Source organism: Electrophorus electricus, chromosome 19 (assembly GCF_041902795.1).
Source record: "Electrophorus electricus isolate QZ-2024a chromosome 19, ASM4190279v1, whole genome shotgun sequence".
Classification (NCBI taxonomy): domain Eukaryota; kingdom Metazoa; phylum Chordata; class Actinopteri; order Gymnotiformes; family Gymnotidae; genus Electrophorus; species Electrophorus electricus.
Window position 1 is genome coordinate 2,955,782 of NC_137515.1, and position 20,221 is coordinate 2,976,002.

At 46.4% G+C, this 20,221-nt stretch overlaps 1 protein-coding gene across 3 annotated transcripts; it reads left to right on the forward strand.

The window, feature by feature from the left end:
- The first annotated feature begins 280 nt into the window (after window positions 1-280).
- On the forward strand, window positions 281-19,771 carry si:ch211-176g13.8 (F-BAR and double SH3 domains protein 2). 3 transcript variants are annotated; one of them, XM_035535548.2, is made up of 20 exons: window positions 281-573; window positions 1,281-1,378; window positions 2,149-2,194; window positions 8,515-8,591; window positions 8,692-8,836; window positions 9,023-9,156; window positions 10,277-10,331; window positions 10,439-10,567; window positions 10,826-10,948; window positions 11,860-11,955; window positions 14,266-14,382; window positions 14,486-14,584; window positions 15,098-15,250; window positions 15,363-15,494; window positions 15,623-15,706; window positions 15,801-15,996; window positions 16,523-16,749; window positions 17,575-17,776; window positions 17,949-18,016; window positions 18,152-19,771. In XM_035535548.2, exons 1-20 carry the CDS (start codon window positions 553-555, stop codon window positions 18,233-18,235), a joined length of 2,286 nt encoding a protein of 761 aa, XP_035391441.1. In that variant the 5' UTR covers window positions 281-552; the 3' UTR covers window positions 18,236-19,771. The 3 variants fall into 3 exon arrangements, with proteins under 3 accessions (XP_035391441.1, XP_026859340.2, XP_081558717.1); XM_027003539.3 differs by having other exon boundaries at window positions 17,608-17,776; XM_081702591.1 differs by lacking the exons at window positions 8,515-8,591; window positions 8,692-8,836.
- The last annotated feature ends 450 nt before the right edge of the window (window positions 19,772-20,221 follow it).

Consider the following 20,221-nt stretch of genomic DNA (forward strand, 5'->3'; position numbering starts at 1 on the left):
ACTGAATACAGCTTGAGCAATTGAGGGTCAAGGGTCTTGCTCAGGGACCCAACTTGGCAGTGGTGGGGCTTGAACCAGCAACCTTCCAATTACAAGTCAAGTACCTTAACCACTGAGCTACTGCCCTTAATGTTAAAAGGTCCTTTATACTATATTACTATTAATTATAGTATAAAAGTCCCTCCATCTCAAATAGACGGTTAAGCGGTTATTTTTGGAATGGCCACCGGGTGGCGATATTTTACAGCGTTCTCCAACAAAGCGTCCCGTGCGATTCCTCGACGTGTCGCCATCAAGTTGCCCCACGACCGGAAACCCCGCTCAATTTCCATTGCAAACTTGGCCCTCCGGCTGCAGTATTTTTTTTTCAGCAGCAGTGTGCAGTGGAAGTAAAGATTTGGGAGGTTGTTATGGTAGCTTTAAGCTTTTCTCCATACCCAAGTAGTTCCACCTCCCCAGCCTTGTTGCAGATCTCTGCGCCAGCTCACCGGGGCAGATGTGCAGGGCTTTGCGGCTGAATTTGCGCCGACTTTTCTCGGGACTGTTGTAAACATGCAGCCTCCGCCAAGGAAGGTAAGCTTCCCGAAAATAATAGTTTACGCTTCTGTGTACTCGGGGTTTGTTTTGTCTTACCGCTTTGAAATTTGGCGGAGAGTTCATGAAAAGTCGGATCCCTTACCCAAACAACACTAGTTCACTGGAAACAGTGGAACTGAATCTTTTTGGAAAGCTACGTGTTGCTTGTAACAGTTTCATTCTGCAGAATTATGACTGTTTACAGATAATTTGTAACGTAATAGATTAAAAGTATTGTTTCAGAAGTACAGTCCCCTTAGTGGTACAAAGGTGTGTGTGTGTGTGTGTGTGTGTGTGTGTGTGTGTGTGTGTGTGTGTGTGACAAATCGTCGATGTACTTATCGATTTGTCAAGGGTAAAGCTACAAATCACTTTCCAAACTTTTCCTCTGTAATTCCTTCACAGGCAAATATTTTACTAATGTAAAACACCAGTTCTTCATATATACATTTTATTGAACAATTTACATTGTAATTACAGACGTCTACCTGCATTAATTAATCAAGGAGGTATTTTTCAATGCCTATTTATTTTTCATTGCTATACAAACACCAGAGCTGGTGTGTATGACTTTAGGAGTGTTCTGTCTTATTGTGGCACTAGAATGAAAACTATCAATTTACAAGCAGGTACACTTTATGTAGTGACATTTGAACTAAATTTGAATTGCCCCATTAAGTGACTGTGCCTTATCTGTACTTCAGGTGAAAGTTAGTCAGGAGCTGAAGCATGCTCAGGCAGAGCAGTTAAACAGGCTGCACGTGAAACATCAGCTTGACTGTGACCTTCTGGAAGACCTGAGGTAAGACCAGCGCGTATGTCTGGAGAACGCACACACGACATACGATGAACCTGGCCATGCTCATAGCTCTATGGGCAAATATATTTTCGATCAGTATAGTCCCATTTGGTCGTCATTTTCACCGTTACTGTGTCAGTCCTGACAGGCCGTGGAGATCAGTTCATTGAACTGCCATTATTTCTCCCTGAATGTTTACATTAATACTGTAAATATTTTTACATGAATACTGTATATGTTATGTACATTTATTTGCATCAGATGTCTGGCAAAGGGCGTTTCTTAAGTATATATATATATATAATGTATTTTTAGTCAGATCTGTAGCATACACAAGTTCTAAAACACCTTTCAAAGTGGGAAAAACACCTTCGAATTGTACACACACACACTCAATCACATGCTCACATCCAGGATTGTAAAGCTTTCATGTAGGTTTCTAAGAGAGTTGCGGAGGAGTTGGTATTTCCTCCACAATGAGCAGTAATTGTAGAATACACAGAATAGACAGAGCACCACAGTGATGTGATGTGATCCTCTGGTTCATTGCTCTCCATGCAGGTCAGCTCATAATGATAATACATCTCAGCCAGTTACAGATCTGTGACATAACGGCACATCAGGGCCTGATTTTACCTTAAAAACAAAGCACTGCTGAAGTCAGCGTAAAATAGCCTGTGGTGCAGTGTTAGAAGGTGTGAAAATGTGGATGAATCTGGTTCTAATTAAGACCCCTGTGTGTGTGTGTGTGTGTGTGTGTGTCTTACCTGCAGGACATACAGTCAAAAGAAAGCTGTACTAGAGAAGGACTATGCACAGGTAAGCCTGTACCTCAGTCAGCAATGCTTTGCCTCTGAGAGACTTTAATATATTAGTTTCCATATCATTTGTAGCTTTTTTTCCCTTCTATGTACTCTGCATCTGCTGGTTGCATATAGTTATTTCTGAGAAATTAAATATCTTTGTCCATTTACCTGGAATAATCTGAAACTTTTAGACGTGGGAATTCCGTGTACCTGCTGCTGGCGTGACTGTGGCTGTCGTCGTCTGCCAGTTCCATAAAATGTTTTCCCCCATTGATGGGTAGCATTGCACTGGCTGATGGGAACCCAGATTCAAAGATGGCAGAGGTTGATGTAGTGCACGCAAGCCTGTTTTGTTTAAGAATACCAGAGCGATGTGTTTCAGTGTTTGCTCTGCCTCATAAAAGCCACATCTTTTTTTTTTTTTTTTTCCCCATCTGTCCAGTTTGTTTTGGCCAGTCTGGCTGCCAGATGTACTCACAGATGAAATGGCTTTACTCTTTTCACAAAATAAAAAAAGGCTTAATGTGGTGATGTCAGACTGGCACAGGTTGGTATGAGTCTGGGTCAGAAGAGACAGTCAACGTTTGCTGTGGTTAGTGATGGCGTAGGTGAACAGAAAAAAGACCACAATAGTCATGTCTTTAGATTCACACTATATTGTCTTTCATTGTTATGCAGCTTATTTATGTTGCTACATTCTGACTGTGTTTCTGTTCACCACGGTTAGCCGGGAATAGCAGCCGTTGAGATGAGTTGAGTTTGAAGTTGGGTTGTCTTGCTGTTCTTCTGACGTCTGTGGACTGTAATCGTTGTAGCACGTATGTCTAGACTTTCTGAGACAGATGGTTTGTTGGACATGGCGGAAGTCTCTGCTGCCTGTTTACGTTAGCCTCGTGTGTGTGCCGTTCCACAAAGGAACGTTGGTTCAAACAGAGAAAAACACCCCGTTTTTTGACTCTGCTTACTTAGGCTGTGAAATATTTGGTCAGAATCTTTTTCATGATATTGGCTTTTGACATACTGATATTGCAGAAAGATGCGATATGCCCTCTATCAATTCATTGTTTTGCTCTCGCACGCTGTGAACGCGCAGACGTTCCAGATGAATGTTTCGTGAGTCCCATGGGGTTTTGCTGAGTCATGGCATTCACATGGTCCCCAAAAACAAAAACAACATGGCATTCACATGGTCTCGCCAAAAATACCGTAGACCAGCCTTTACCACATATGTTACATCAGTGGTCCCCCAATGTGGTTTTAATGCATCATATAGCACATCACAGTCATACTGTGGTGCAATGTAATTGGAATATAGTGTTTTAGTCTCCAATGTGCAGCTCTAATTCTCCCACTTATAACACTTGGTCACAGGAAGGCTTGGAATCCTGTTGTTTTAGCCTCATGACACATAGTGGAGAACCGTTAAGGCCCCGTCATCCTGCCTACAACGCTGAATGTGCAAAATGTCATGTTACAGGAATAACGGCGACAGGCCAAGGGAATAGAAAGGAAGGAAGGGACAACCTTGGTTTTGAAGCCCCTTTATGAAATCTGTTTAACATAAGAAAAAAAAATCCCACTGACTTTGACTGTCGTTTTAAACTACTTATTATGGCTCTTTGTGACGTGAGTGTCTTTGTCATGAAATGTTAATTATCACAGTATTGGCCGTTACAATAGTGACGTTCAGGTAGCGTGCCCTGGCAAATTCCAGAGTTGTTGGTTGTGTCAAGTCAGCATTCTGGTTTCATAAATCACGGAGTTCACATCGCCCAACACATGTAAATCATTTTGGGGCACATACAGAAAAGTGAAGCCAATCTTTAACCATGTCACATTTCACAGCAGTGTAGTATAGTAGTCTACTTCACTATACGCTCAGTGTAGCAGCGGCTCCGGTCTTGGCATAAGGCCTTATGTGGTCCTTTGCTACCTTAGTAATTGGTGCACACGTAAAGCTGTGCGTGTAAATATGTACGTGTAAAGCTGTAAGTGTAAATCTGTAGGTGTAAAGCTGTGTGTGTAAATCTGTAGGTGTAAAGCTGTGTGTGTAAATCTGTACATGTAAAGCTGAAGGTTTAAATCTGTAGGGGTAAAGCTGTGCATATAAAGCTGTGCGTGTAATGCTGTACGTGTAAAGCAGGCGTAAAGCTGTACCGGTCCTGTTCCTCTTTCTTGAGTCCATTTTTTGTACTTTAATGACTCAAAACAAGCCGACATTTTTTTCCGCACACGCTCTGTTCCGGCGCATTCGAGCGCGTATGTGATTTTTCATTTGATGGTAAAGTTGTGTATTCTTCCTCTGTCTCAGGGCCACATGCCCTGCACCCTCCCCGAGCACAATGGTGAGATTGTAAGTCTTTACTATCTGTTTGTGGTGTGGATTCAGCCTTACAGATTTGAGACAGCCCTTAAGGAAAGAACTTCACTTTGTTGACTGTTTTTCTAAATGTAGCCCATATTTTGTTTTACCCTTTTCTGACTTGCCATTGATTTTCAATTTAATTTTCTCAATACCAACCCCCTCATCCGACCCCAAACCCATTGGAGGCCAAACCCTAAATTGGTCTCAGCCAACCTCGAATGCTAAGTTTGTGTCGGACCTGCCTTGCAGACTTGCAGAAGTTATCCACCACTTCAAAATTGGTAAAAATTTCAATTAAAAAAATTCCTACTCAGAAAGCTGAGCATAAATGACTATCTTAAGCAATCTATTTTATCTGGAATATGTAAGACCCTCTGAAAGGGGAAGAACAGCCTTGTATTAAGAGTTTATTTTTACCAGTTAAAATATGTTTTAGGTTAGCACCCAGTCTCACATATGTAATAATTATTATTTTATATCCTCTGTTCAGAAGGTAACTTGGCCTCTGCATAAAGCAAATCTCTTTCGAGAATGACCTTTTCACCTGGGACGGGTCGCGTCTGAATATTTAGTGTATGTTTAAATGTTTGTATATCGGTTGATGTTGTATTCATGAATAGTTGCATTAACAGTGTCGTGCATTTGCAGTTAGACTGTAGTCTACATGAAAAGCATTTGGCTAATACCTGCCGGTCAAATTCAAGCCACTAATGAAAAATGCAAATATAGGCTGACGACATGTACGGGGGACAGAGGTGTAGTGTAACCTAGTCAGTGTACACAAGGAACAGGAGAGTGGTACAGCCTGGCTAGACAGGGAACACAGTCAGTGAGCCAGCCAATGGCAGATGTGGAAGGACTGGAGGTAGAAGGGGTGATGAATGGCTGCTCTTTGGTAAAGCTTTAGATTAGGATTGGTAGGCATGCAGTGGTTGGTAAAGCTTTAGATTAGGATTGGTAGGTATGCAGTGGTTGGTAAAGTTTTAGATTAGGATTGGTAGGCATGCAGTGGTTGGTAAAGCTTTAGATTAGGATTGGTAGGCATGCAGTGGTTGGTAAAGATTTAGATTAGGATTGGTAGGCATGCAGTGGTTGGTAAAGATTTAGATTAGGATTGGTAGGCATGCAGTGGTTGGTAAAGATTTAGATTAGGATTGGTAGGCATGCAGTGGTTGGTAAAGTTTTAGATTAGGATTGGTAGGCATGCAGTGGTTGGTAAAGTTTTAGATTAGGATTGGTAGGCATGCAGTGGTTGGTAAAGATTTAGATTAGGATTGGTAGGCATGCAGTGGTTGGTAAAGATTTAGATTAGGATTGGTAGGCATGCAGTGGTTGGTAAAGCTTTAGATTAGGATTGGTAGGCATGCAGTGGTTGGTAAAGCTTTAGATTAGGATTGGTAGGCATGCAGTGGTTGGTAAAGCTTTAGATTAGGATTGGTAGGCATGCAGTGGTTGGTAAAGCTTTAGATTAGGATTGGTAGGCATGCAGTGGTTGCACATGTTGAACAGCCAACATATCCAGCTTTGTCCTGAATAACACCTGTCTAGACTCTATCTGGGTCTGAAGCTAGGTCTACTTCTAGTCTGCCTCTGTGTCTGCCTATAGGTCTACCTCAAGACTGCCTCCAGGTCTACCTCTAGTCTGCCTCTGTGTCTGCCTTGTGTTTGTCTCTGCTTGTCCACATACTCTCAGTAAGACGTTCTCCTACATGTGCGTATAGGAGAGTCCTTGCGTGAGTCCTCACTAGGAAGCGGGGTTATTGAACAGAAAGCCGCCATTTAGCAGCAAGAACAAAAAAATGTTATTGTAACCGTAATGTCGTTGTGAATGAGCCGAGAAATGGCAGAGAAACTTCCATTACGTGTGCCTGGGCCTGGATAATGTAGGCAGCTAATGTCCCCCTGCTTTTTAGTATATATGACTTAGGATCAGACACTGGAGTCTGTAGGTAATTTGTTCAATAGTGCACTCACCACCTGTTTTATTGGAATTACCTACCTTGTGCCTACACTCACTGACCACTTCATTAGGTGCACAGTCTATAACCCACCTTACACCAGGCACAGTTGGTTAGCCACCCTCTTAAGATGCACCCTCCGCCCCACACATGCGTCACTGTTCAGTTTCTCACCACAGGGCTGCTGCTGATTGGACCATCTTTGGGTTGCCCACCCAAACGGTCACACTGTAGCGATGTGTTTGTGGGTGTTGAGCACAAGCACAGAGCTGTCGCTGAGGTTTTGTGCCATTGCTGGGTCAACTCTGTAACTCTGAGTGTATTTTGCATTTTAGTTTGCAAGCAGGAAGCCCACTCAGTTTTCAGATAAAATTAGAACAAGTGATTTCTCTCTGTTTCTCACACACACGCGCGCACACATGCCGTGTATTTGCTGTTCCAGACTTTTTTCTTCACTCCTGACCTTTACACAGGTACAGGTGCTGAACTGTTTTATTGTCTGTGTGTTTCATGGCTTCTCTCATTAGAACTGTGTTGATAAGATCCTGAGGCTCTGTTCTATCATGCCGAGTGATATGGTGTAATCGCACATATCATTACATTCTGTATTTCCCCTTTCAGAACTTTTATATTTAAATATTTATTAATTGACTAATTTATGTGTTACGAAAACAATGCAGTCCGACTGCACGGTTTGCTTGGGCTGTTTTGACCTTGGCTGCTGACCTGACGTGCTGAGTAATCAAACCCTCCGGGGGGGTTTATGATGCGTGGCACGTGTCCCGACAGGCTCCGCTTTTCCGATTCGGCGTCCAGGTGGTGCAGCGAGGCAGCTGGGCATGCACATCCATCAGAGAGCCCAGTGTTTCCGTGTCCGGATGAGGCTCCCTCCGGACGCAGCACCTGCACTGGGCCTGGCTGTCCTCAATGGCTTGGGAGGAGAGGAGCACCTCTCATCTCATCTCTCTCTCCTCCTGTGAGCTATTGAGAGGAGGCAGGCGTGGGGTGGGCTCTGTGTGTGTGTGTGTGTGTGTGTGTGTGTGTGTGTGTGTGTGTGTGTGTGTGTGTGTGCTGGCACAGGCTCCTGGCTGGCCCCCACAATGCCGGCTTGTGGTCTCTGAGCCTGGCTTGGAACCTCGTGCCCCTTCAGGGTCTGGAAGTGGACGAGGGCTCCAGCTTCTTGGCCCCTGGGGGCCTGCAGGCTGAGCCCCAGGCTGAGCTCACCCCCACAGTGGCTGCCGATATCGATCGTGAGACAGGTAGAGGAGAGACAGGCAGCGGTGGAGATGCGGCTGGTCTGAGGACGACTGTCTCCACCAGGTCCACTGATAAGAGTGTTTAGCACAGGGGTGTTATGTAAACAGGAAGGCAGCTATTTCCCCTCCATACATGCTATGAAGATATGACTCCAGACAGTAGGAGAACACGCTTCTGTAAATATGTATGACGGATGCCGTAATTGCAGTTATCAGAAACTATCATCTTATATCTCCAAAGTCATCCCCTCCAAAAATTCTGTATGATGCTGTATTTACAAATACAAAACCACCGTATTTTTATTGCCAATGTGCAAACGTTTTGAAATTGCTGGGTTGGTTGTGAACGTCTTTACAAACCACTGAACGTGATGCTCGTTTCTGCTGTGGACGCTGGCGCGCAGAGCCTTTATACACGCATACACACACTCGAGGTCCTCTGTGACTTCTGCCTTGGCTGGATCTTCGCACAGTTCGCCGACCACAAAGAGTAAATCTTAAACATTTCTGCTGCGGATGTGTTATCGTTTCCTTTCTGCTGTTCACCCTGCTTCGCCACTCTTGCCCCAGAACGTTTACCGTCGTCCGGGGTACGGGAGGCGGGCGAGAGAGCCGCCCTTTAGCACAGGCGTCCTTGTACGCTTGCGCGCAAATACGGTTTTGGTTTCGCATCAAATCCTCCTTTATTTTTTTAAATCTTGAATTATGAATTAGTGAACCAAGGAAGGTTTAAGCTGTGACTTGTGTTTCACAGGCGCTCCAGAAACTGGCCTCCCAGTACTTAAAGAGGGAGTGGCCTGGAATTCAGTCAGAAGAGCAGAAAGAATACAGGTAACAACACAGCCCACCAGAGTCTGGCAGGTATTGGGCTTCTTATCACCAACAGATCACTGGAAGCTGTGTGTGTGTGTGTGTTCGTGTGTGTGTTCAGGAACGTTTGCACAGTATGGAGGGCGTACCTGGAGGGCGTTGTGAAAGTGACGCAGTCGCGAATCAGTGGCTCTGACAGCTACAAAAGCCAGGTGTCTGAGCCAATCAAAACGTTCCGCACCCATAAAGAGCAGCAGCTGAAGAAGGTACGCACGCCCGTTGACGGACGTGACCAGAAGCCCGTTGTCCTTCTGTTGTCGTTCACCTTTATCCGTCAGGATGGTATCACTCACAGGGTCGTAAAGGATTTCGAAATGTTCCGCCGTACCTCCGGCTCTGCGTCCTTTTAATCTGCCTGTGTGTCCTTAACGGTGCTTCCCGCCTTCTTGTAGTGTATTGAACAGCTGACACGTATCCAGGCAGAGCTGCAAGACACAGTCAAGGACCTGACCAAGTCCAGGAAACAGTACCAGGAGACAGAGCAGATGGCCCAGGCTGTAAGGGAGAAAGCAGACATGGAGGCCAAGTATGTTTGCCACACCCACTCATTCTACCCTGATATGAGCTCAGCCCTGTTGCCTTCCAAGGGCAGGTGAACGACCTCTGACCCCAGCATACCATCTCGCTCCTAACAAGCTAGTGAAAACTGTCAATAACGACGGTGCAAATGTTCATTTTCCAGAGGTTCCCCATAAAACAGTGGATAGTAAGCATGTGCCTGTGTGTACAATGACCTTTGACTCCTGTATCATTTCTGCAGTGGTACTTTGCTGTCGTCTACTGATACCAGTTGAAGTGGGGAAGTGAATACAAAGCAATCAATCTTGCACACCACATTGCAGCATGAAAACAGTCCAGCAAACATGAAATTACAATACCTACTGCTGTAAGCAGCCTGACAACGGGTTCTGCCACTTTGGAACGGTGGAGGTCACATGACAACCTTACGTCAGTGTTTTCTAAGAGCGATATTTTCTCTTATCCGCACTACAACACCAAAGCTGTGTTTTCAGAATTACTCACTTTGGAGTGGAAAATGCTGTTTTGGTATGGATGAACGCACAGAACACGAAAATGGATGCAATTTCCAATTTACCATGTTGCTGTCAAGAACACAAACACCTTCACAATTTAAGTGATTCTGATTGGATATTTTCTTTGCTCATTACGAAACGGGCATGATGTGAGTGTCAATTTCTATTCTACAGGATTTCACGGATGTTCAGAAATTCCTAATTCAGTTGTTCCCAGAACTGTTCCACTTCTCTGCTGTTGAACTCCAGCATGGGAAGGCCTCCCTTAAGCCTTAGACATGGATCATATTTTAGCCTGCCCGCAGTTAGACGACTTTAAAACCAGAGTGCAGAATTTGTCAAACAAGTGACACTCTTCCCCACGGGCCTAATACATGTCATTTGAGAAAAGGCTGTGAGGGGACTATAGGGCACTGTTATTGTTCTGTCAAAAATGGAGGAAGTCATGCCTGAAGAGGAAAGTGTGGGATTGGCGTGGTGGGGGGAGGAGCACCGTGTTCTTACATTCTACAGTCATAATAAAATAAAGAGGTTTGCCATGGTTTGCCAGAGCACTGTGTGTCTTCAGTTTAACGCTCTTTGTGTTACTTCTAAAACTCCATTTGTCCCAAGGTCAAAACTCAGTCTGTTTCAGTCCCGCTCCAGCTTGAAAAGAGCAAGTGTAAAGGTGAGTGCAGGAATGACGATAAAACCCACTCGCACGTTCACACTTCCGATGTGTTTTCGGTTCAGTTGAGCACGAATGGCGACATGACCGTGTGTGACCCTTTCCAGCTGAAGGCCAAGCGGAACGAGTGCAACTCCAAAGCCACGCACGCCAGGAACGAGTACCTCCTCACCCTGGCGGCCGCCAACGCCCACCAGGGCCGTTACTACGACAACGACCTGCTCTGCTGCATTAAGGTGACCCCTGGCTCCTCCTCTCTCCCACACTGACCAGGTAGGGTCACACTGAGCCCAGAAAGCGGCATGGCCGGCGCGCAGAGCGCCGGCATGCACGAACACTGCAGGAACAGCGGCAGGCGATGCGAGAGGGAGGTACACGCACGGCAACGGTGTTGTATCTTTAGATTTGGAGATGGAACAGAAAGTGATTGGTCTAGGGGTAGGGGGGCCAGTGCTGACTCAGTTGTTGTCCCTGGCTGCCGATTCCCTCCCCAGGTCCTGGATGGCAGTGTGTACGATCACATGAAGGGATATCTGGTGTCACTGTGTCAAGCGGAGCTGGAGGCGGCACATACCGTACAGGACACCTTCAACTTCTTGCTGGAGAAGTCCACCGGAGTGAGTGGAAGACGCATGCACGCACACCCACCACACACGTGCGTGCGTGCGTGCACGCGTACCGCACGGGCCTTGTAAAATCACACCGACGAGCTTTTACGGTGCAGTGGCCTCACAGGTGCTGCTGCGAATTTGATCTGGAAATAAAGAGCAGTCAGATCGAGTCCCGGTGAACACGCTCGCCCAACCGGGCCAACAGATGGTTACATTATCTTGTACAGAAACTGAAGCAAGGCTGTGGAGTGTTGGGTTTGGTGATGGGTACTTCACGTTGGAGAGGCTGGAACTATGTTACACCACGATTAGGCCTACAGCTACCACTGAAGCAGGAGTCGATGACCTTTGTCATTTTAAACCACTTCTAATCACGTAGAGGGTCACAAGGCCCTGCTGAACCTTCATACCTACGGCTTTCATAACTGGTAGATGAAAAGTCTGTGTTTACACTGAAAATCACAGCAGCGGTTCAGGTATGATACTGCAAATATGACTGCATGTAACTACCAGGTTTAAAATGTTATTTCATGCTCACTAAGAAGCCAAACTGTTATTTGACTATTTATGCTGAAGTGGGATACTTGATGTTACTGTGGGTTATCTGACTGGGAGCCAGTCTTGCATCTTTGTAACATGACGACTTATCGAGTTTGTTTCCATTCGCCTCAGTGTAACTGTATCCTAGATCTAGTGTGTCTAGTGTTCACACAGGCTCAGATTTCAAAACACACATACACACACACATTCTTTTACACACAAAGCCTAGGTGGGCCTGATCAGAGATGATCCACAGTATTTATTGCTGTGCCGGTTTTGTGGAGTTATAAGATGAAGACCCCAGTGATGAATATTCCAAAATATTACAAAGACAGCATCGGGTTTTATGTGTGTGTGTGTGTGTGTGTGTCGTCTAGGTGATGCAGGACTTTCACCAGGAGCTTTTTATTCAAGAGAATCCTGTGTTTCAGCAAGCACAGCTGTTCCAGTTCCAGCCCTGTGACAATGACCCAGTGAGTCCCTCTCCTTCAACCCCTAGTAAAGACGGCTCGCACCTCACAGAGGGCGTGAGCGGAGCACACGGACCATCCCCCGATCTCAGTGACGTAGGTAGACTGGGACTAAAGGCTGACCGTTGACTCAGACCGAGTCTCCACTGACCGTGTCTCTGCCTTTGTGGAAAAAACAAGGTGAGGTTGAAACGAGATGGTGTTGAGTTTCCTGGGGGGAGTAGGGGTTGGTGTCAGTCTTATCACACACACATAACAGCCCAACAGACAGAGCTGGAATAATGGTCTTGACTATCGCTTTAAATTATTCTGAAAAGTCAGAATTCCCTTATACCTAAGAAAAAGGTCTTATTCCTTCCAATGTGATCCTTCCGAGTGGCCGGTGGGTTGGTAGTCTGATGGGATAATCTTGATTCGTAATCCCAGTTGATTGTCCGATGGCAGTGAGGGTTGATGGTGAGGGCATAACCCTGGCTCTCTCAGCAGTCTCCCCCACCTCTGCGCTCCTTCACTGAGGCCCAGTCCTCCACGCGGTCCCCGGGACCGCCGTACACTGGACAACTTGTTTGAGCCGTCAAGCCCCTTTTTGTTTTTGTTGGGCTTTTTTTTTTTTTTTTTTTTTTTTCCACCCCATTCTTTCCGTCTTGGAATCGAACAAGCAGCACCCTGTTCCCAACCAAAACATCGGCGACGCAACGCAGAGACGGAAGAGTCCGGAAAAGTGCGGCTCTGAGCGGAGAGGGGCGAGGCGGCAGGGAAGGAGGCCGGCCGCTGAAAGGACGGCTTTGTGAGGGGGGGCGGCGGATGGAGTGGGCACTCACTAGCCCTGCCCACCCCACCCCCGTCACTCTGCCTACATAACGGCTGAGGCTGTGACTAAGCAGCACCTCCCCATCAACTCCTCGGCTCTTTCAGATTATGCATGCCAGCCGCACCTTGGCCGGAGCCGATCCCGCCGCCTCTAAACGATCCGTGGCGTAGCGTTCTGACAGCGGAGCTGTAGCTGTCTGAAAGAAAAGGCCGGGATTTGTTCAAGACGTATTGTGACCTTATAAGTCATTTATTTGTTTCGCAAATGCAGTGAGTTTTGTCAAATCGGTTGCTTCAAGAACCGTGGTCAAAGAATAGCAAACATATGGGGGTGGGGTGCTGGAAAAAAAATCTCTCTGACTGGTTGTCTGTTTTACCTTTTTAAAAATACTTAGTTTTAAAAATGACACTTTTATCTTTAAATATGACATACTTAATTACTTAATTATCATTCAAACCGTGAAGCATGTTGCCTTTTATGCATGGTCCGTCTTACACTGATTGCAAGACTTGCAAACATTTCCTGAAAAAAAAACAACAAAAAAAAACAGCTGCTACATTAAATTTCTAGTCCACAGGGCCGAGTCTGTTCTGAACCACACCCCCCCCAAAAATAAACCCACGCATGTCAATGGTTCCTTTCTCCGTCACGTTGCCTCACTAAAGTCCATCCGGTCGGTCAATATTTAGACGTCTGTCCACAAGGATGCTCCAATGCGCGTCCACTTCTCCACATTCTCAACCGCATTCGTCTTATTTCTAGATCCATCTTTAATTTGGCCGTGGGCTTTGACTTGTCTAAGTGAATAATAAGAGTTAAAAACTGAACTCTGAAGACGGTTTTATTCTGAGGTAATGGTCAGCCCATTATCACCTCACATCTCCTGTGTAGCTTGTGCCTCTACTGTTTTCAATGAGGGACACACCTTCACAGGACAACAGGACACTGTTTTATTGACCTGGTTTAAAGGGACATTGTACCCAGAGTTGGAACAGAAACTACGGATACCATGATCTCATTTCCCTCGTTCTGCTGTAACAGAACTGTTTTACGGCAGTGTGAGCTCAGTGTTTAAGGTGCTTGACTAGTAAACAGAAGGTTGTCAGTTCAAGCCATGTTGCCACTGTTGGGCCCCTGAACAAGACCCTTAACCCTCAATTACTCAAGTTGTACTCAGCCATAATTGTAAGTTGCTTTGGATAAAAGTGTCAGATAAATGCTGTAAAATGACCTGAAATATAACTCACTGACATTTAATTACATTGAAAAAGCTCTGGTGGAAAAGTGCTTGTCTACGTCTTCTCAATGTATCTGTGATTACCAGCAATTTTGATGTAATGTTTTAGCAGTGTAAAAGTGTTTGAAACAATTTTAATCTATTGTAACTATTTTAATTTTAATAACACGAATGGACGAATCTTAACTCGTGCCGGGGAAACCACGGCTGAGACATTATTGGGATAAATGACCTTGAGTCCAACGGTGTTCTTCTCCTTTGGTAGGTGTCCCAGCTTCAGAAGGAGACCGGCACGGCGGAGGAGCACAGTCTGAACAAGGAGGCGAGGAGGTGGGCCACGCGCGTGGCCAGAGAGCACAAGAACATCATGCACCACCAGCGGGTAAGGGACGCCACCGCATCTGGCAGGAGAGCGTACGAGGAGGAGGAGGAGGAACCTGGGAGCAGGGAGGTGTTAACCATGTCGCGCACCTGTGCACTCGTAGACACTGTCGGAGTGTGAGGGGTCGCTGCAGCAGGAGCAGAACTCTGGTGAGCTGGATCTGAAGGTGGAGGAGTCCAGAGAGAGCATCCGGAAGGCTGAGGTAAAGCGTGTGTGTTCAGCCGGGCTCGGGCGTGAGTTTGCGTTTGGTCACCGCTTGGTGGTGCTCTCGCGTTAATCAAAACCCTGTGGCAGTAGGCGTCAGGTGCCCCCTTCTGGCCAGTGATACAGATTTCCATGTTTTTCATTCTATTTTGTTTATTAATAAACAGACTGGCTTACAGTGATTCTCAGTTTTAGCGCTAGGAATGCGCTACACACTGCGCAGACTTCCCTACATTTACACGTATAAACGTGTATAAACACAGCGTATAAACTCATGTGAACAATGTGATGTGAACATTAGAAAACAAATGCAGCAAATGGCAAGAACTCTACATACACTGAGAATCGCTGCAATGAACCTGGATCAGCATAAATCCTGAATTGATCAGACAAGACCTTGACGGCCTAGCATGGGACGTGTTTGAGAAGTGTAGAGGGAAAGGGTTTTGCTGTTCGGCTGTTCATGCTGAGCGGCGCGTCTGACCGCATCTGTGTGCAACTCTCACCGCAGACGGTGAAGCTGAAGGCGGAGGCCCGTCTCAACCTGCTCCGGGATGTCGGCGTTGCCGTGGACACCTGGCTGAAGAGCGCAATGAACCAGGTGATGGAGGAGCTGGAGAACGAGAGGTGGGCCACGCTGACCCCCCACGATGCCTCGCTCTGCGTATGTCGCAAACGTCCCACACACAGACACACACACACACACACACACTGCCTCTTTTCAGACTCCGGGATGCGGTCACTGGCGGTGTTTCTGAACATGCGTTGACTTCTAGAGCACAGCGGATTTGGACAGGGAGGATGACGAGGAGACAGAGGATGCAGAAACACAAGATGACAGCAGTTCCAGCCCCTGTAGCACGCTGAGGAACTACCCCCTCACCTGCAAAGTGCTCTACTCATACCAGGTCCTTAACATCTACACAGTCGGAACGCAGAAAACCTCACGGCACAATTCTTTCCCATACGTATGCCTGTCTCTCCGTAGCGTACACGTTTCATGCGTTGCGTACACATCTGCTTCTGTGTTTAACAGGCGTCACAGCCAGATGAGCTAAGCATCGAGGAACAGGAAGTGCTGGAGGTTATAGACGATGGCGATATGGAGGACTGGGTTAAGGTAGGATGCGTCACCGTTTGTCACGTCAGCGTGGCCCCGGCATGCCACCGGGCTCCGTGGCGGCGCTGAGCTCCGTGTTGGCGTCCATCTCCAGGCCAGGAACGGAGCGGGTCAGGTGGGCTACGTTCCGGAGAAGTACCTGCAGCTGCCGTCCTCCAACAGCCTGCTGAGCATGTTGCAGTCGCTGGCAGCCCTGGACGCGCGCTCGCGCTCCTCCAGCAACTCTGCGGAGCAGGAGCCAGAGCCGGCCTCCGAGCACGCACGGACCCGCCCCAGCGGAGATGACGGAGGTGAGCGGCCGCCGGCGCCTCACACGCGCAGCAAACGGAGCGTGAGGGAACATCAGAGAGGCAAAATTGGAATCCAACGCAAACCGCGCACTCGTTCATGTCATCTCAGATCCTCAGATGACCTTACAGGAAAGCGGATCATTCAAAACGACCGATATATCAGATATAGCACGTCATATCCGTTCACCATCGGACAGCTCATATATTGTAGATGGTACATCGAAATCTCAAAGGAAGCCAGGGCTCCGAGACCTTCCACACAACCCACACCTTGTAGAAGGACGTGCAAGCCGAACTCACCCTACATAAAGTAAACAGATTAAAAGACACTAAGATGGATTCTACGTGTTCTGACATTCAAAGAAGTTTATTAAAAAGTCTTCTTCCTCCTGCTGATTACAAGTGGTAATGCAGGATCTTAAAAACATTTCTCTCGCTGCCCACTTTTTGCGTTTAACGTAATTAATCCTGTTCATTGCGATTGAACTCGACACGGCACTAAGCGTCCTTTCTGACCCATGCGCAGTGAGCTTTGCGAAGGCGCTGTACGACTACGAAGCCCAGACGGAGGATGAGCTCTCCTTCCCGGAGGGTGCCATCATCCGCATACTGAACAAAGACAACCAGGAGGACGACGGTTTCTGGGAGGGCGAGCTCAACGGCAGCATGGGGGTCTTCCCTGCCGTGCTGGTGGAAGACCTGGCGGCAGCCAACGGCGACGAGACTCCCCCGCACAGAGGCACGGAAACCCAGGTCCGTGCAGAGCCCTACACAGTATGACCGTTCGCGGAGTGTACGGCGTGCTGGCTTGGATCACGTTTTGTTAGCATTAAAGAGGTTTGCCGTGAAATGCACAACCTGACGCCTTCATTCCATTTCATGGCTCGACGTTTTCGTGACTCGCAGGTCCTACAGGTTCACAGCGGTTGCCTAAGTGGTGAAGGCTTTCTGCTGAGGACCTCTGCAGGGGTTTACTTTTGTGGCAAGCACACTGTAATTTTTAAAATTCTTTTGTCGCCAGCACCAAAGGTAGTTTAGCAGTAGCAATTAGACGAGGGGAAGAGAAAAACCCAGCAGATCGTGAAGCGCCACGGTATCGAGTAACGAAAGTAGCCATGAGGTTAAGGAACACAGTTGGTCAAATCTAGACCAAGATCCAAGTTGCAGGCACAAAGGTGTGTAAGACTAACTTAAAAAGACACAGATGTGTTTAAGGCTACGTTCAAACACACCTGCTTGACCTCAGTGTGCTTACCTCAAGATGCAACTGAAAATGACAGCACTACACATGTGGTAGTCCAGGGAAAATGGCCAAAGTGTGTGCAGATGTTTATACGTCACAGATTTCTGGCAATCATCAATTACAAAGGCTTTATAAACAAGTTCTAAATATTTTTATTTAAGCGTACGTACGAGAAGAAAAACTATTTTTTTTAAAAAAAGGTTTTTTTTAAATCTCATGAGCTGACGTACGGAGCCAAAGTAACACAAACCTTTGCAGTCTCAAATGGCTACTCTGTACTTATGGGACTAGCAGCCCCAGACTTAACGCCGTATGTCCGATGTGCGTGTTCTCAGGGCTGCTCGCCCCGCCCTCTTTCTATGACCCAGTTGCAGGCGTCAGCCTGTAGCAGCCCCGCCTCCAGCGCAGCCCCGCCTCCGCTGCCGACGCCCACGCTGCCCTCCGGCCCGGCTGGCGCCTCGGCCTCCCCTCTCCCGAGCCCGCACTCCCTAAATGGCTTCCACAGGCCAGCCCCAGGACCACCGAAAACCGGCCACGGTAAGACCCGCATGCCCCAACAATTCTGTTTGTCAGTAGGTGTATTTAAAGGAACTTCTTTAGTAAACTATCTGCAGCACATGGATTAGCATAACGCATTGTACAAGTGCATTGGTATAAGTGGAGAAACATCTGCTCCTTGGCGTTGTGATCATTCTCTTCTTGCCCACAGGTCATTCCCTCAACTCCACCCCACCACCCAGGTACCCTGCAGATGGAGGACCGGGAACACTCAGGCCTGTAAGAACCTCAGAACAGGCCCGTGCTCTTAAAACCGCACGGAAACCTCTGAACCCCTTTCTGTACTGTTGCATGTAGCCTCATGATTGTGTGATTTTAAAAAAATAGTTTTTTAAAAAACTTTTGCATCCACAGGTGCGCGCTGCGCCTCCCCCTCCCAAACAACAGGCTCAGGGCCAAGTGCAAAAAAGGGAAGCAGTGGAGATCACGCTGGTGTGAGGGGCGCCGCCCTGGTGGTCCTGGCCCGTTTCGACTGAACCGCCCTCCAGGGCGGTCCCCGGGCCCACTTTGAAGGGAGGGAAGGATTGTATTATGCCAGAACCAGAATTGTGGCAGCAAAGTGAAAGGTTGGATGCATCTGGAATGCATTTTGGAGTAAGCAGAGCTTAAACTAGAGGTCTACACACACAACCTCCCGCCCCATGTGACACATTCTGTGCTTTAGTGTTTTTCCCTGTCTGGGAGGTCATGCCATCTGTTTTGACTTCACCGCTGAAGTCATCACTAAACACTTAAGCTAGTGAGTGTGAAACATTCGGGGGAATCAACAAAAAAAATCAGATCAGCAATCAGCGGGAAAACCCCGTGTGTGTAGTGTTCTAGGGGGGTTATGGGTGCATTTAAACAAACATGAATGGAATCAACAGCAGTGGTTGAGCTGGCGTTCAACTTTGTTGTTCACTTCCTGTGGAGTGGTCTGGCTGAGGTGGTCTGGCTTTCACAGCCAAGAACATGATTGGAAGAAAACGGACTTCCTAAAGGGAAAACGGACTTCTTAAAGGGAAAAGTGGCAATTATTATTTAGTCCATTTTAGATAGTTATGAATTTGTAGTATGTTTAAGCTCAATACAAAAAAAAAAAAAAAAATTCTGAACACTGATTTGAAATGTTTGTTTCAAAACTAATACAAAGTGAAAATCTTAAACCTAATATTACGTTTTCTGTGGTCAGTCAGTATTTTCAGAATCGTTGATAGTGTCACTTTACGACTGTCACACGATGACTGAGATGGCTAAGAGAACTGTTTGGCATTTCATGAAAAGTGACTTGACTTGATCCAGATTTGGAGCTTTCAAACCAGAGTGTCACTCGACATATTTCCTTGACAGGTGAAAAAGCACTTTAGTGTTGATAGTTCTAGGGCGTCACAGTATTATTGCTTGTGGAGTCTCACTACTCCTGACCAGATCGACCGACCTGGCTGCTCATCCATGTTTATGGTCCCAGCAGGTGTGGTTTTGGTTTAATGTAATTTATTTCAACGATTTTAGTTATGATGTCAGCTGATATGTCTGTCTTTTCAATCGTTTTTATATGTAACTGTCGCCTTTTTCCTCTTTCAATCCATGTTCTTTAAACTAGTTTACACATGTTTCGTGGCTTGCTTTTTCCATTAATTGCATTTTTAGAAAGATTATAATTGTGCTGAAATAATAGGTAGATGAACCTTAAAACCTTATTGTTCGTGCCTTTGAAATCTGTTGCATGTTGTGAAATTTCGTATAGGAGTTTACAGTGTATTTATCTTCCAGTCTTGTGGTGCTTTTTCTGTAAGACGTCTCATCGGTTCTTAAATAATGTTGAATATCTTGTTTGACTGAAATTTTTCTTAGCGTTGTTTGCAAGCTGCTAAGAGCACAAAACCCAACACTGTTTGCTTAGCAACAGGATTTTTAAAAAAAATAAAATAAATAAAATTTACATTTATCATGTGAATGATAAATAATAAACATTTTAAAATGCTTTAAGAATTATACCTGCCTCACTTACTCAAAACAAACACAAAAAACAAGTGTGGGGGCCTGCAGTAGCAATATTTTCCAGTGCATAATAATAATATCCCTGCTATGAGAAACTCACCATTAATGACAGTGGTACAGGGTGGCTGACGAATTGTGCACAGCAACAGGTCGCTCACGGAATGTGTTTATGCACCTGCAAAGTGTCCGGCGTGTACGTGAGCAATGGCTGTTTCTCACGTAATAGACAGCATTTTTAGTGCACACGTTGTAACTGCAGCTTAAACTGTCATTCTGATACATACTTAAGTGACATGAGTTGACCGGGTCATCGGCCCTTTTACTGCCACGACGCGGCGACGTGCTGATCGGTGTTTTCTCCCGCTAAAAGGCTCGTTGGAGATATGGCGCTCCGGGCTATATCTGAATGATGGCCTGAATGATGATCCGAAAGCCAAGATAAGG

Bases quoted from the DNA above. Each gene is read 5' to 3' on its own strand.
- si:ch211-176g13.8 (XM_035535548.2), top strand. From the start codon at position 553: ATGCAGCCTCCGCCAAGGAAG. The intron at 1,379-2,148 runs GTAAGACCAGCG...TCTTACCTGCAG, and splicing joins GACCTTCTGGAAGACCTGAG to GACATACAGTCAAAAGAAAG. The intron at 10,568-10,825 runs GTGACCCCTGGC...TTCCCTCCCCAG, and splicing joins ACCTGCTCTGCTGCATTAAG to GTCCTGGATGGCAGTGTGTA.